This window comes from Elephas maximus, chromosome 1, assembly GCF_024166365.1.
Source record: "Elephas maximus indicus isolate mEleMax1 chromosome 1, mEleMax1 primary haplotype, whole genome shotgun sequence".
In the NCBI taxonomy this organism is placed as follows: Eukaryota; Metazoa; Chordata; class Mammalia; order Proboscidea; family Elephantidae; genus Elephas; species Elephas maximus.
In genome coordinates, this window is record NC_064819.1 from 234,596,578 (window position 1) to 234,613,945 (window position 17,368).

Genomic DNA, 17,368 nt, shown 5'->3' on the forward strand with positions numbered 1-17,368 from the left:
GTGTTGTTGACAGTTTCTTTGTTCCTCTTAATTCTGTGCTGAGTTATTTTCTCGATGTATTTTCTTTTCATCTTTTTCATCGTTGTTGACTTTGTATTTGCTGAGTCTTTATGTTTTCTTGTTTTCTATTTGGATGTGTAGAATTGTTAGTTTTGTTTGTGGTTACCTTAAAATTTACCGCTATTTTTCTACGTTTAAACCAATCTTTTATTTCTTTATTACCACCTTGCCTTACTCTCCATATGAAAGCTCTACGACTATGTTATTCAATCCCTCTTTTTTGTTTTAATATTGTCATCTTTTACATACTGACGTCTCCGTTTCCCTATTTTCAGTGTTTTAGCTTTGACTTATTTTTGGTCACCTGTATCTGGGTTGTTATCTGGTTGTTTAGTCCTGTGTTCCAGTCTTGGGTTGTTATCTGATATTATTGATTCTCTAACCAGAGGACTCCCTTTAGTATTTCTTGTGATTTTGGTTCGGTTTTTGCAAATTCCCTTAACTTCTGTTTATCTGGAAATGCCCTAATTTCACTATCTAAGAGACAGTTTTGCTGGATATATAATTCTTGGCTGGCAATTTTTTTTTCCTTCAAGGCTTTACAAACATCACCCCATTGCCTTCTTGCATGCACAGTTTCTGCTGAGTAGTCAGAGCTTAGTCTTATTGACTCTCCTTTGTATATAACTTTTCATTTATCCCTGGCCACTCTTAAAATTCTCTCTTTACCTTTTATTTTGGCAAGTTTGATTATAATATGTCTTGGTCACTTTCTTTTAGGATCTACTCTGTGTGGGGTTTCATGAGCTTCTTGGATAGGTATCTTCTCATCTTTCACAGTATCAGGGAAGTTTTCTGCCAACAAATCTTCAACAATTCTCTGCATTTTCTGTTACCTTCCCCTATTCTGGTACTCCAGTCACTCATAGCTTATTCCTCTTGATACAGCCTCACATAATTCATAGGGTTTCATCATTTTTTTTAATTCTTTTATCTAATTTTTCCTCACATAAGCTGATGTCAAGTACTTCAACTTCAATCTCACTAATTGACTTCCATTGCCTCATTCTGCTCCTCTACCTTTCTACTGAGTTGTCTAATTCTAAAATTTTATTGTGAATCTTTTGGAGTTCTGTTTGCTATCCCTCTGTGGATTCTTGAAGCCTGTTAAATTTGTCATTATGCTCTTGTACAACCTTCTTAAGTTCCCTGGTAGCTTTGTGTGTTCCTTGGCTTGGTCTGCATTTTGTCTGATCTCCTGAAGAACTCTGTACATTAATCTTTTGAATTCTACGATCTTATCTTAGAATAATTTCAAGTAATTCCAAGATCTTATCTTCCTCTGAGATGTTTCCTGGTTCTTTGTTTTGGTCACTTGCTGAAGCCATCATCATATGCCCCTTTATGTGGTTTAATATTGACTGTTGTCTCTGAGGCATCAATAAGTTATTATATTTATTTTATGTTTGCTTATTGTGTCCTAGCTTCTTGTTTTGTTCTGTTTTGATACACCCAAATAGTCTGGCCATGTGAGGTATTTTGATTATTGGTGTCTTTGAAGCTCTGTTGTCCTGTCACCAGGTGGTTAGAGCTGCTACTAGGTATGTGAGCCCAGGACTCTGTTTACTTTTCTTGTGTAGATTCAGCTCAGGTGTCCAAGTCTTCGGTCACCAAGTGTGTGGTGCAGGCTGTCACCTACAGTCCTAGATAGGCAGGGCTATGTAGGGGTGATTGGAGCAGGCACAATTGTCTTGCTACAGTAGGTAGTTACGTGCTGAGTAAGGTAGGAGGCTGATGGCTACCCCTGAGTGCTTGGGTAGAGGGTGTGTCCCTGTTCCCTAGAGCACAAAGGTGGGTGGGCTTTGCAGCCAAAGCTGTTAGCTCTGAGGACCAGGAGGCACCACTTATTCTCGGACTTTTGTTTTGGGTGAACTGGTGGAGTGGGTGGAGCCACCAGTCCTCAGATCCCTGATAGGGGTAGATGAAAAAAAAAGGACCCTGATTAATGGGTAGAGTGGTGTCAAATGTCATGAATCTGCCACTCCTCCTTAGCTGCTGCAATTGAAAATAGGCTTCAGATATGTACCCTGTTAATTTACTATGCTGATGAGGGCCTATGCTGTTGAAATGCACCCACACAGGTCTAGGCAGGGGTAAAAGGCATTCAAAGCCTGTGGACCCCTTATGCCTATGTCTAGAGAAAGTGGACGTGCCTACCCTGAGGTCCTGGTTTAGGGGAGCTGGTAGGTTATTCTTTCCTGTTTGTTCTTTGTATGTTAATTTGTTCCCTCTCTAAAGCCTGGAGAAAGGCTCAGAGCACTCTACAGGTCCCACTTCCAGCCCAGGGGGCGTGGAAATCACTAAAGCTGGACGGGACCAGAGCAGAGTGGGGAGGGAGTGGGTGAATGGGAGAGAGGTACTTCTCAGAGGTGGAAGGGATTTCTGGTCCTGTGCGGTAGGTTAGATGCTTGCACTTAAGTTTCACGGATTCATCGCCACTTCTCTCTGGTTCTGGAGGCTTGTGCAGACTTTCCACTGCCTGGTTTCTCTTGGCATGGAAAACGGATCCCAACCATTACTGCTTGCCTCAGCCTGTGTGCAACAGGTGATCCAGCCTGCCAGGTGCTGGCTAGGTCAGGTCTAGCAAATCCTCACTGTTTCAGAACTGTCTTTCCCTCACCCTGCTGGTCAGTCCAGCTCCCCACTTTTGTCTTTGATGTTCAGGGCTCCTAGTTTGTCATCTATAATTGATTCAGTTTTTTTTTTGGGGGGGGGTCTTTGTTGTAAGAGGGACCACAGGAGGAAGTGTCTGACTACTCCCATCTTGGCCCCACCTCTCTACTATTCTTAAGTAAAACCTGTATATTTAAGGATCAAAATTAATTTACAAACTCCAGAGTGGTTTTTTTTTTAGTCAAAATATACAAACATTCTATATATTTTAGTGTATAAACACACTAACACACACATATGTGTAATATTTTTTCCTTTAGAGTACTTATCACATTATCATTGCCCTAACTCTTTAATGTATTACAGACACATTTGTCATAATTCACTATAGAAAGGAGTCTTGGTTTATTGAAAGTGATCTTTTAGACTCTGAAGTAACTGCCTAATGATGATGATGATAATTGCTAGCATTTATATAGCGCTCACCATATGTCACATTCTGTTCTATGAACTTTATATAATTAATTTATACCTCCAAAATTCCAAAGAGATAGGTAGTATTATTATTTCCATCTTACAAAGGAGCAAACTGAGACACAGAGAAGCTAATATCTCTAAGTATGTAACTTACACATTTTCAGAAAAAGTTTTTTCTTAATTTACAATATGTAAAAGTAGATACAATCTAAATACTTAAAAATTCAATTACGATATAAACACTCAAAAGAGCATCATATTTACCCTTGGAAACAAAGATTATATAACAACATGAACAAAGCTTATGATATAATGTTAAGTGAAAAAAAATCAGAATATTACAACTACATAAAAGTCAACTATGCATGCAGTCAAGGGCTAGAAGAGGTAGTACGATATGGTGTGGATGTGCTGCTCCTCCAATGAACTGCCCTCTGCCTCTCCATCACGTCACTAGTAAGCTCATCCATGCATGTTACAAAAACCCCTTGGTTTTTCCTTCATTGCTCACAACTGAATTCCTGTGGTCTGACTTTCAACAGCTACAGGACTGGACTGTAGCCTTGAAACCCCCTATGTCACCACAGTCACCAAGTCCAAAGGCCGTTCTCTCCCTAGTCTTCCTCCACATTTTCACAGCACATATGTTCCTCACCAGTTATTTTCTTTTTGAACCTTCCCCTTTTATCCAAACCATTGCGATCTACCGGTTCTCCTTCTTTATCAACTTATTCATTGCTTGTAAAGACAGAAAACTTTCTTATTCACCTTTTATCTCAGAATTTAAGTCTACAAAGTATCCTCAGAAGTGTCAGTTGAACAGATGGAGGCCTCCCTTTGCTAGCCTCTCCTCTTGTTACCCTACATGAAGGAATAGCTTATGGCTCTGTCCACAGCCCTTTTCCCATATTTCCCTTGGGCAATTATACCTTATCCAGTAACCGAAGTATTTACCTGTATGTAGATGTCCTTGGAGCCCTGGTGGCACAGTGATTAAGAGCTTAGCAGCTAACCAAAAAGTTGGCAGTTTGAATCCACCAGCGCCTTCTTGGAAACCCTATGGAGCAGTTCTACTCTGTCCTATAGGGTCGCTATGAGTCAGAATCAACTCAACAGCAATGGGTTTGTTTTTTTTCCTTGGTTTAGACAGTCCTTAATTATAAGCCCCCTAAGCTCCAGACGGAAATTCCCAACACTTCCTAGATATCTCCCTATGCATATCCCGCTGGTATCAGCTCTCAACATCTATAAAAACTCATCATCCTTCAAAATGAATCTGACTGGGTCTTTGTGCTTCCTCATTTCTCTCTATGGAACCCTGTGTTTTCTAGTTTTCCGGACATGAAACGTCAAGGCTAAGTCAGCCCAGGTTCCCTAAAATACAGCTTCAAACTTCCGTTTTTGCCCAATCTTCAACGTCTCTCCTAGGTTCCAGGAAAACAGAAGCCCACGTATTTTCGAGCATACGCCCTGCTCATCCCTCCTCATCCCTCCGGAATCTTGCCTGAATTTCAGTTTTCCCGTGAAATCTTTCCTGGTGACTCCAAATCAGATGTGACCTCTCCACCTTTAAAACCTAATAATACTTATTTTATAGCTGCCATATGGCAATTAGCATATTTAACATCCTTATGTTATACTAGAGCCCTGGTGGCACAGTGGTTAAGAGCTCAGGTTGCTAACCAAAAACTGGCAGTTCGAATTCACCAACCGCTCCTTGTAAACCCTATAGGGCAGTTCTACTCTGTCCTACAGGGCCGCTATGAGTCCGAATCGACTCAACAGCAAAGGGTGTGGGTTTTTGTTGTTGTTGTTTTGCTTTGTTTTATGCTGTACCCGTTAGGGTATTGCTGATGCTTTTAACACATAAAAATGGTAATGCCATGTGGTTCAAATTAATATTTCTGTGGCTTTTAGAGCCCCTAATTAAAGAGTGGGGTTGAGTTTTGCTCATCTTTTGGATACCCTGAGAACCCACAACACGGGCAGTGTTTAAGAACTATTTGTCATAAAAAAAGAATCAAAATCAACAAATATTTTATACATATATACTGTAAAATCAATCACCTGCAGCAAATAGTCTAACTGAATATGAAATCTCGGCCCAAATGGTCAAGGTGGGTAGCTCTAGAGTCTGAACGTTCTGGCACTATATAATATTTTGGTTCAGGGAGCTGTTTTAAGATTGTTTGTTTGCAAAGGAAACATTCTTGGATTTAGAGGTTAGCAGGTACAGCAAAAAAGCTTTTTAGTTGACTGAACTAAAAAAGAAAAAAAAATCAAAACACTTTTTAGCACACGCACTTCCTTTATAAAAACAAATCTCCTAAAAGCCAAGCACAGCAGTTCGGCACAATGAGATTGTGCACCACTGTCAGCAGGAGCTGAGCTGGAGAATGACAAGGACAATTTGCATTTCTATCGCTTCTTTTGTGTACCCAAATTCTGAAAGCATTTCACAAAGCAATAAATATCGTAACTGAGAAGAGACAGTGATAAGATGTCAATACTAGACCTGACTCTGTGTGGCCAGACCCAACAGCGACCCCACCCAGCTGTGAACATGAGCCCCAATTAATCCATGCTGGTTCAGAAAGGAGGAGAACGTGTCTGTGGGGTTCCTCCACAGTCACCTGCACCACCCACAGAAAGCATTTAGTCGTGAACATTCTTTATAGAAGAACTTTAGTGAATGTTGAATAGCATTTGCAGGCTTCCTCAAACGCTGGCTGGTCTCTGCTTCTAGGCAACGGCAATGTCCCTCAGTTCCCTGATCAGTTCTCCCCTCTCCTACACAAATCCCCATTCTGAATGAAAAACCTGAGATGTAATGGATGTCCCAGAAGAGATAAGGCCCTGGGAGAAGAGATACACTGCTCAGTGGCCTATTCTAGCAGGAAAGAGAAAAAAAAAAAAAAAGCTGAACCTTGGAGAAATTAAATACCAAGGTATACTTCTGCTGTCTTCTAATCTTCCTATCCCACTAGCTTTGAAATTATAAATGTATGGCTCTGATCTGTGCAAGGAAATTCTTAAAACCTGTGAACGGGCTTGGAGCCCGGCCCCTCCCAGGGCGCGGATCACAAGCAGCAGCCACGTGGAGCCTCCAGGGGTCACACTTGGGTTGCAGATTCTTCCCTGCACAGTGACTGAGCAGCCAGATTTGGAAGGATTTATTTGAATCCTTCTTCATTAAGACTGAAATGGAATAAGTAAGGTAGAAATTGAACAGACACAGAAATTGTGCATTGCTGCTCCTGTAGTCAGTAAACATTTATTCACTGACTCCAGCCTATGTGTTCTGTCTCTCTCTCTCTCTCACACAGTTGTTCTTCCAACCCTTCCTGCTTGCTGTTTTAATGCATAATTAAGAAGGTCAGAATTAATGAAGCAGACTGGAGTAAAGTTCAAGGAATCCCCAGGCACTATTTATTCTATTAGATCTCAGGCATGAATGTCAGATTGGCAGTGGAAGTGGCATAAGCAATGGGGCTGGCTGCCTCCCAGAAACCATCCACCAAGGGACACTCACCTGCAGTGTCCAGTCGTTCCGAAGCTCCTTCCCCGCGAAAATCACACGCAACTGGTCAGCCGGAACCCCCTGTCGCTTAGCAACCACCTCCTTGAGCTGGAAGATGCTGGTGTCAGAATCGACCTCCACCGGGAAACCATGGCTGGAGTTGAACCTGATAAACACTGACCAAGAAAATTAGGAGAGAGAACAAAAAGTCAGCAGTACTCAATACGCTCAAGTGGCAAGAGCAGTATTTCCAAACCCACTCACCCCTCACACACCCTTCAGGGAATGGGATATATTTTTGTTCACCTATAGCACAAAACTTAATGTTATAGAGCATTTGGAAATAAGGGAGTTTCTCCATGGGCTTCTTCTTCATAGATTAGTCAGTGACCCGCACACCAAACTTGTGTGTTCCTTTTGACATCATCTAGGAAGCAGGGGGACTCAGGTAGAATACTCGCTTGATTGGAATTTTAAGGTTCCTGTGAGTTTATCTAAGGGATTCAGCTCTGGCAGCCTGTACAAATACACACGTCTTGCATGGTACCCCTCTGGATGAAACTAATAGGCACGGTACCAGCAGTCATGGCATGACAATGGAAGAATGCAAGCCACTTCACAGACTGGAGAGAAGACCCACATGAGTCTGTGTCTAAGTGCCCTAAGCACTGGTGGTCCCAGCCCTAAGGTTACACTGGGACTTATGGAGATGTTTATTTGCCTTTTCTCTCACATTCTGACTCATAGTGACCATACAGGATGGAGTAGAACTTCCTCATAATGTTTCCAAGGCTGTAACCTTTACGGGAGCAGATCGCCAGGCCTTTCTCCTGCAGAGTGCTGGATGGGTTTGAACCACCAACCTTTCATCTAGCAGCTGAGTGTTTAACCACTGTGACACCAGGGCTCCTTTCTCTTACATTAGTGATAACCATTTCTCTTATTGGAACCACTATTCCCCTTGAGGCCTGGGCTGGAACTCTTGCAGTCTTTTTGTGTTCTGCTTTCTCCGCCTCCACCTCTTCAATGTCTCTAGTTGACACTGCTAGTTTCCATCTCCACCTCTTCAATGTCTCTCAAGTCTATCTTGAGCTCTCACTTCTCTGTCACTATTTTAAGTTCTGCTGTCATTAAACTTTTTCCAGACTTTTGCAATAGCCTCCAACTGGACTCTTGACCCATTCTCCACTTTCAAAATGCCCTATACACTTGTACAGCATAAGCCTTATTGAAACAGTCCTGACCTTATTATACACTCAAACCATTCACAGTCATGCTGTCCACTGGGGAAAAACCCCAAGTTCCTTACCTCTTGTCTGACACACACATATTTTTCAATTTTTTCTCCACTTGCTCCCACTTATATCTGCTCATCTAAATATTCCCAGAAAACACATCACAGAAAACCACCACACTATCTCTTGCCTTTTTTCATGCTACTTCCTCCTGCATCTCTGCCTATAGAAAATGTGTCTACCTCCATGATCTATCTCAAATGTGACTCCTTCCAGAAGCCTCTCACTGTCCACTCCAACAAGACTGAACTCAACTCTCAGGACTCCAGTGGCATTTACTATCTACTATTTAGAATGCTTGCCCTATTCTCTCCTGAAGTGTAGGGAACAGGCGGTGAAAGTACATAAACCAGTGTCAGAGAGGCCTAAACACAAACTCTTGTAAACTTGGAGGGGAATGTGTGCTACAGAAATAGCATTTGTTTTGTTTACAACTATCAAAGAGTAAGTTTCGAAAATGATGGATGCTTGTATACTTTTTAGCTTTTTTGCATATATTTTACTTCCTTAAAAAGACTATAAACTTCTCAAGGGCAGGTTGTTGTTTGGTGCCATCAAGTCTATTTTTGGCTCAGTGACTGCATGTAACAGAGTACAACTGCTCCATAGGGTGTTCTTGGCAGTAATCTTTATGGTAGTGGATAATCAGGTCTTCCTCCCGCAGAGATGCTGGGTGGGCTTCAACTGCTAACCTTTTGGTTAGCAGCTGAGCGCTCAACCATTTTGCCCCACCAGGGCTCCTCAAGGGCAGGTACTATAACTTATTTACCACTGTATTTCCATAAATGCAGCGCTACCTAATTCTCAATTCATGTGAGAGGACCCACCTAACAATAAATATAATCAAATAGTAATGACAACAATAACTGGGCCCTTACTAAGTGCCAGATGCTGTACCTTATATGGGTTGTTTCTAAGCCTCTCAATAATCCTGGCAAAGTACATATTATTATTCTTATTAAGAAGAATAGTAAAAGGAGCACTTTTGTTGTTAGGTGCCATCAAGTCAATCTCAACTCATACTAACCCAATGTGATGGTGCAGAACCACCCCAAAGGGTTTCCTAGGCTGTATCTTTGCAAAGCAGATGGTCAGGTCTTTTCTTTCATGGAGCCACTGGTGGATTCAAACCACTGACCTTGGGGTTAGCAGGCAAGCACTTAACCATTGTGCCACTAGGACTACTAAATAAAGGACTAGAAAGTTACAATCCTTTACTAGAGGACATCAGCTACTTTGTCATGGAACTGGAATTTAAATTCAGATCAGCAGGCTGCCTAAAACCTTTGTAGGAGAAGTGTCCACTAAAACTGTCTATTCTACCAAAAGCCATCTATAGATACAATGCAATTCCAATCCAAATTCCAACGACATAATGAGATGGAGAAACAAACCATCAACTTCATATGGAAGAGCAAGAGACCCCAGATTAAGTAAACCATTACTGAAAAAGAAGAACAAAGTGGGAAGCCTCACTCTGCCTGATTTTAGAACCTATTATACTGCCACTGTAGCCAAAACAGCCTGATACTGGTACAACAGCAGATACATAGACCAATGGAACAGAATTGAGAATCCAGACATAAATCCATCCATATAAGAGCAGTTGATGTTTGACAAAGGCCCAAAGTCCGTTAACTGGGGAAAAGACAGTCTTTTTAACAAATGGTGCTGGCAGAACTGGATATCCACCTGCAAAAAAATGAAACAAGACCTATACCTCACACCATGCACAAAAGCTAACTCAAAAGGGATCAAAGACGTAAACATAAAATCTAAAACGATAAAGATCATGGAAGAAAAAATAGGGACAATGTTAGCAGCCCTAATACATGGCATAAACAGTATACAAAACATTACTAAAAATACAGAAGAGAAACCAGATAACTGTAAGCTCCTAAAAATCAAACAGCTATGTTCATCCAAAGACTTCACCAAAAGAATAAAAAGACTAACTACAGACTGGGAAAAAGTTTTTAGCTGTGAGATTTCCTATCAGTGCCTAATCTCTAAAATGTACATGATTCTGCTAAAACTCAATCACAAAAGGACAAATAACCCCATTAAAAAACAGGCAAGGGATATGAACAGGCACATCACTAAAGACGACATTCAGGCCACTAACAGATTCATGAGGAAATGCTCATGATCATTAGCCATTAAAAAGAAATGCAGATCAAAACTACAATGAGATTCCATCTCACTCCAACAAGGCTGGCATTAATCCAAAAAACACAAAATAATAAATGTAGGAAGGGTTGTGGAGAGACTGGAACACTTACACACTGTTGGAGGGAATGTAAAATGGTACAACCACTTTGGAAATCAATTTGGTGCTTCCTTAAAAAGCTAGAAATAGAACTACCATACCATCTAGCAATCCCATGCCTTGGAATATATCCTAGAGAAATAAGAGCCTTTACACAAACAGATATATGCACACCCATGTTCATTGCAACACTGTTTACTATAGCAAAAAGATGGAAGCAACCAAGGTGCCCATCAATGGAAGAATGGATAAATTATGGAATTATGGTATATTCACACAATGGAATACTACTCATCAATAAAGAACAGTGATGAATCTGTGAAATGTTTCATAACATGGAGAAATCTGGAAGACATTATGCTGAGTGATATTAGTCAGTTGCAAAAGGACAAATATTGTATAAGACCACTATTACAAGAACTCCAGAAATAGTTTAAACAGAGAAGAAAATATTCTTTGATGGTTACGAGAGGGAGGAGGAAGGGAGGGAGGGAGGGGGTATTCACTAACTAGATAGTAAACCAAAACCAAACCCACTGCCGTTGAGTCGATTCCAGCTCATATATTAGGCAAGTTTTATTTTAGGTGAAGAGAAAGACAATACACAATACAGATGATGTCAACATAACTGGGCTAAACCAAAAGCAAAGAAGTTTCCTGAATAAACTAAACACTTCAAAGGCCAGCATAGCAGGGGCGGAGGTTTGAGGACCATGGTTTCAGGGGACATCTAAGTCATTTGGCATAATAAAATCTATTAAGAAAACATTCTGCATCCCACTTTGGAGAGTGGCATCTGGGGTCTTAAATGCTAGCAAGCGGCCTTCTAAGATGCATCAATTGGTCTCAACCCACCTGGAGCAAGGAAAAATGAAGAACACCAAAGACACAAGGTAATTATGAGCCTAAGAGACAGAAAGGACCACATAAGCCAGAGACTACATCAGCCTGAGACTGGAAGAACTAGATGGTGCCCAGCCACAACCGATGACCGCCCTGACAGGAAACACAACAGAGAACCCCTGAGAGAGCAGGACAGCAGTGTGATACAGACCCCAAATTCTCGTAAAAAGACCAGACTTAATGGTCAGACTGGGACTAGAAGGACCACAGAGGCCATGGTCCCCAGACCTTTTCTGTTAGCCCAAGATAGGAACCTTTCCTGAAGCTAACTCTTCAGACAGGGATTGTACTGGAATATGGGATAGAAAATGATACTGGTGAGGAGTAAGCTTCTTGACTCAAGTAGACACATAAGTCTACGTTGGCATCTCCTGTCTGGAGGGGAGATAAGAGGCAGAGGAGGCCAGGAGCTACCTAAATGGACACGAGGAGAGAGAGTGGAGGGAAGGACTGTGCTATCTCATTAGAGGGAGAGCAATTAGGAGTGTATAGCAAGGTGTATGTAAGTTTTTGTATGAGAGACTTACCTCATTTGTAAACTTTCACTTAAAGCACAATAAAAATTAATTAAAAAAAAGAACAACAAAAATGCTTTATTAAATAATTTGAATATTCCATAAACAGGTGAGAAGTAGAAAATAAGATTTAAAAAAGAAAAGCTTCAGTGAGGAACTAAGAGCAAAATAACAATTAACAATAGTTATAACACATGGTGAGACAAATGTGGCCCCAACATGAGTTCAGGTGGCTTACCTCAAAAGCCCGACAGGTTTTACCTGTATGGAAAATATTTAGACCCAGCAAGGAAAGGCAGGGACAAAAGTGCTCCAAATAAAGAAAATTCATGAAAAAGTACCAAGGACAGAAGAAAAAGTGCTTTTGATGTACTTTTAAGTAGATATGATACGACACTTTTGAAAGCAGAGGGGAGAAATGAAAACGTATTGGAAGCCCTAGAGATGTAGTCACAGTATCCGCAGATCAGAGGTCTTAAGACAACCAACTCATCAGACAAGACAGAGGATCAGTCAGGGGCTATCTGGGAAAAAGATATGATCCTGGCTCTAAACTTGATTTTTTACTAGTGTGAACAGATTTTTTCAAAAGCAAAGTGCCACAAAAGGGAAGACGGGGAGAAGCAGCAGGTGAGGACCACTAAAGCCCAGGAGAGCAATTCCAGGAGGTCTTATGGAGATGACGTCGCCCCAGGGCTTCAAATCGTGCCAACTCCACCCTGAGGATAAAAGGTATAAAGAAATATAAAGGGGAAAAAATACTAGGTAGCTCTGTACAACTATTCAAATCATTAGTATCTAAAACTTTTTTTTTTAAGAATAATTAAATTTTCAAGGTTAAGCTCAGTTTGGCTAAGTCATATCAATACATTAGAAGTGAATATTTTTGAACATCAGGTCAGATATGTAATAAAATTTAAAATAGAACTTAAATTGGAAAGATTGATCAAACACATAGAAAACATTTGGCCAGTGAAAATACATGTATGGATAAGAAGAAACATTTTATAAAAGTGACCCACTCACTAATCAAATGCCACTATGGGGAAAATGGCTAGTGTACTTCAGGGCACTAGCATAATTTGCTGCTGTGCTCAACCTTTTTCTGCCATGGGTGAACAATGTACCATCATCGGTACTAGACCCCTACTGTAGCCATGATTCCCGAAAAAGGAAAACTCCCAGCCTTTCCCTCCACCTCCATCCATTACCTCTTTAAGAAAATCAGAGAATGTCTTCTGAGCCAAGAAAAGAAAATCTGAATTCTAGTTCACCACTGGCCAATTTTGTGACTCAGGATAAATTACCTGGTCACCTTGACTTTCAACTTCCAAATTTGTTAAGTGGGCATAATATATGGACCTCAGATGCTGTTACAAAAATTTACTGAGATTATGGGTGTACAATATGAGAAAATTTTAGAATGATCCATTAGTACAGGGTTTGGCACAAAGCACATGCTCCAGAAAGAGTTCCCTAATTGTCAAAAGGCAGAGCAAATTAAAGCAGCGTCCATTTTTCGTAGTGTAACTAAGGTAGATCAACGGTTGTTGTTGTTGTTGGGTGCCACTGAGTCAGTTTCAATGCTTAGCAACCCTATGTACAACAGAGCGATGTACAACAGAACAAAACACTACCTGGTCCTGAGCCATCCTCACAATCGTTGTTACGCTTGAGCCCATTGTCACAGCCAGTGTGTCAGTCCATCTCATTGAAGGTCTTCCTCTTTTTCACTGACCCTCTGCTTTACCAAGCATGATGTCCTTCTCCAGGGACTGGTCCCTCACATGTCTGAAATATGTGAGACAAAGTCTTGCCATCCTTGCTTCTAAGGAGCACTCCTGCAGTACTTCTTCCAAGACAGATTTGTTTGTTCTTCTGGCAGTCCATGGTATATTCAATATTCTTCACCAACACTACAATTCAAAGGTGTCAATTCTCCGGTCTTCCTCACTCCTTGTACAGCTTTTGCATGCATACAAGGTGATTGAAAATACCATGGCTTGGGTCTGGTGCACCTTAGTCCTCAAAGTGACATCTTTGCTTTTAAGACTTTAAAGAGGTCTCTTGCAGCAGATTTGCCCAACACAATGCATCTTTTGATTTCCTGACTGCTGCTTCCATGGGTGTTGATTGTGGATCCAAGTATAATGAAATCATTGACGAGTTCATTATTTTCTCCATTTATCATGATGTTGCTTATTCGTCCAGTTGTTAGGAGGGCAAATTCTATGAAAAGTAGGCTATTTTTCCCGTGTCTGCTCCTCTTCATGATAGAAAACTTTCATGGGACAAAGAGAGATGATAGAAATTTAACCTGCCTCCATTTTATGAGATTTAATGATACGTGAAAGTTTGGGAATACATTGGGTTAATGACACCTATTGTAGCATCAGAAATAAATACCATATCAAAAAACATTATCAATAATGTACATTATCAAAAAAAACACCATGATGCACTCATTAGAAAAATGGTAATGAGACATGCCTACACTCGTGTTTCCTGTTATTTCCTAACCAGGGTTCTGAAGATATACAGGAAGATGAAGTAACTGGGAGGGGAGAGGAAAGGTCACCATTGGGTCATGGGTACGGATATGTCTTTCAAGGCAACTGCCCAGTGTAAACCTGATGCAAATTCTTAAATTATAACTATAGTGCTTTAGCGGCATTCATCAATGGTCAAGAGCCTTACAAGGTTCTGGCCGTCTCCCAGGCATCTATTCTACTGCTCTTTTAGGGACAACAGTCGTATGATTTGGGGGTAGACACTAGCCTGCCCCCGGCTCCAGGAGTAGACTCTTGATAAGTCAGCATAAGCCCATCCTTCTTGTCATAGAAATTGCTTCAAAAAAAAAAAAAAAATTCAAGGATGGGCTAAACCAGTCAGTGCCTAGGTTCCTCTGATCACAGAGATCAATTCCGTGGAATACCTGAGATCTAAGGTGGACCAGTGAGCCCTGTCAGTGCAACGGTTAAGCAATGTTTAAGTGCTCAGCTGCTAACCAAAAGGTTGGCAGTTCGAACCCACCCAGAGGTTCATGAGAGAAGGACTTGGGCATCTGCTCTCATAAAGAAGTCCTACGAAGCCAAGGAAGTCCTATGGGGCAGTTCTACTCTGTCACACTGGGTCACCATGAGTCAAAATCAACTCCACGGCACCTAACAACAACTCTAGTAACTGGATCAACCAGAAAGTAACCGCACGTATTTCCAAATGTCCCTTGGTGAGGAAGTGTTTTCTTTACCTTTGAGAAGCATCACTAAGTCTAGAATCTCCCATCATAAAAAAACAAATACGGTGTCCGCACATTCCCCTCCATCTATCAGCTCATTTCTTTGCACAGAAAAACTTGAGAATTTCTTATACTCCCATTTTCCATTTCTTTGCATTCTTTCATGAACCTACACCAGAAGATTTCTCTGGATAAAGCAGTGACCTCCACCTTCCCAATCCAATGGTCACCCTCTGTTCTTATGAAATTTAACCTTTCAGAGGCATTAAACACAGTAGACTTTTACTTCTGGAATACTTCTTACTTGTGGCACCATGCCACTACTACCTCCTGGTTTTCCTTCTACAACACAGGCCATACCTTCTTCATCTGCTGGATTCTCTCCCTTTACTGGGCCTATAGGTTGTGGAGTACCCCAGGATCTACTTGGACTCCCTTTTCTTGTGTATTGTGTGTTTTCATTAGGTGACATAATCTAATCCCATGCTTTTAATGCAATTAATATGCCATTAACACTGAAATTCCTATTTCCAATCTTACCCTCTCCTTGGAACTCCAGATTCCTGTATCTACCAGCATTTGAGGTCATCTATAAGGATGTCCAACAGGCATATTAAAATTAACAGGACTCCTTCTATCTTACTGGATCCTGTCTTATCACTTTGCATTGCTCCCATCCTCTTCAGTCCTTCAGAAAGTTCTGTTAACTATACCTAAAAATACATCCCAAATCTGTCTTTCTCCATCATATTCTAAGCCCCAGTCATCCTTCCCCAGGCTGCTGCAACAGCCACCTAATTAGTCTCCCTGCTTCCACTGTTTTCCCTCTATGATTCACTTCCCACAGAGAAGCAAGAGCAGTTGTTTTTTCAAATATAAATCAGATCATGACACTCCTATGCCCCAAACCTTCCAACGGTTTCTTTCTGTCCTTAGAATGAAATATTAACTCCTTGCCCTGGATAGAATACCAACTTTCCCAGTCTAATCTTCAACCAATCTTCTGCTCACTGGCCATGCTCCAGGCATGTGGCCTTCATCACCAAACACTCCGGGTTTGTTCCCACATTGGAGTCTTTGTCTCAGCTGTCCCTCTACCCCAGATGATCTTTGATTTTCCCATGGCTTGCTCCTGTTTGGCATTTAGATCACTGGTGAAATGTTACCTATTCACAAAGGCCTTTTCTCACCAACCATGTTAAAATAATGGCTGTGTTACTCTTTGGACTTCCAATAAAGCACTTATCACTATCTGTTATTTTTTTAATGCTTACAATTATTTTCTCGTTTATTTAACTGTTTATTTACATTTAATTATATAAGCCTTTTGTTGTTGTTGTTAGGTCTCATCGAGTCAGTTTTGACTCACAGTGATCCCATATGACAGAGTAGAACTACCCCACAGGGTTTTTTAGGCTGTAATCTTTATGGGAGCAGGCTGCCAGGTCTTTCTACACTAGAGCTGCTGGGTGGGTTTGAACTGCCAACCTTTCCATTAGCAGACAAGCACTTAACTGTTACGCCACCAGGGCTCCTTATATATGCCCTTTAGGTAGATGCTTTGTCCATTTTTTTAACACCGTATCCCCAGTTCACAGGATAGTGTCTGGCAGATAGCAGGCTCTCAATGAATATTCGTTGATTCTGCATAGAGATTTTTCTTTTGTTCGTTGCTTTATTCTTATTTGCATAAAGATTTTTAGCCAGGATTTATTAACTAAACTGCACATATATAATTCATGTACAATTTAACATATTTTCATAGGGATTTTTAATTTTACATGATTTTACTTTATATTCTTATTTTAAAATCCAACTCTCCCAGAACCTTCAGCCTTACTCCATTCCCAGGACCATGTGGCGCCACTGGAATTATTTTTAACTTTTAAGATTAATTCCTACACTCATTAAGTGATTTAATTTGCTCTTAATAACTACGCTGGACATGCACTTTAGCAATTTTATAAAGGAATCTCATAATACTTAAAAACAAGGTAGAAATAAGTTGCCCCATATTGCATAGCTTATATTAAGTGGTCAGGAGTGAATTTTTTTTTTATCCTAATTCCTTGCATTCATAATTTAAACCACTTGTTAAAGAGTTGCAACAAATTAGGCATTTATCATGGAATTCCACTGTTGGAAAGTTAGAAAAAAAAAATCAAAGTTAACAAAACTATGTATATGTGTGTGCATACACATTGATGTACACATACACACACAGTACTATGTATGTATATTATCTATACATAGTATATATACTGTGTATATATATTTAAATTACTCTATGCCATCTTAATATTAGTCTAATCCTGATCCAAGCCATGGTGTTTTCAATTGCTTCACATGCAAGCAAAAGCTGGAGGATGAATAAGGAATGCCAAAGAAGAATTGATGCCTTTGAATTGTGGTGTTGGAGAAGAATATTGAATATACCATTCTTTTGGGGCTGCCAAAAGAATGAACAAATCTGTCTTG

General features: G+C 40.6%; 1 protein-coding gene across 5 annotated transcripts in view; it reads right to left on the reverse strand.

Moving 5' to 3' along the window:
- The window catches only part of PRKN (parkin RBR E3 ubiquitin protein ligase), a 1,645,966-nt gene that overhangs the window by 1,337,657 nt on the left and 290,941 nt on the right, over nucleotides 1-17,368 (reverse strand). For all 5 annotated transcript variants that reach the window (XR_007512454.1, XR_007512451.1, XM_049852588.1 and 2 more), the window contains exon 2: nucleotides 6,683-6,846. Coding sequence is in view for 3 of the 5 variants with exons in the window: in XM_049852588.1 (XP_049708545.1) it covers nucleotides 6,683-6,846 (164 nt within the window). In the remaining 2 variants the exon portion in view is untranslated. The remainder of the gene's footprint in view (nucleotides 1-6,682; nucleotides 6,847-17,368) is intronic.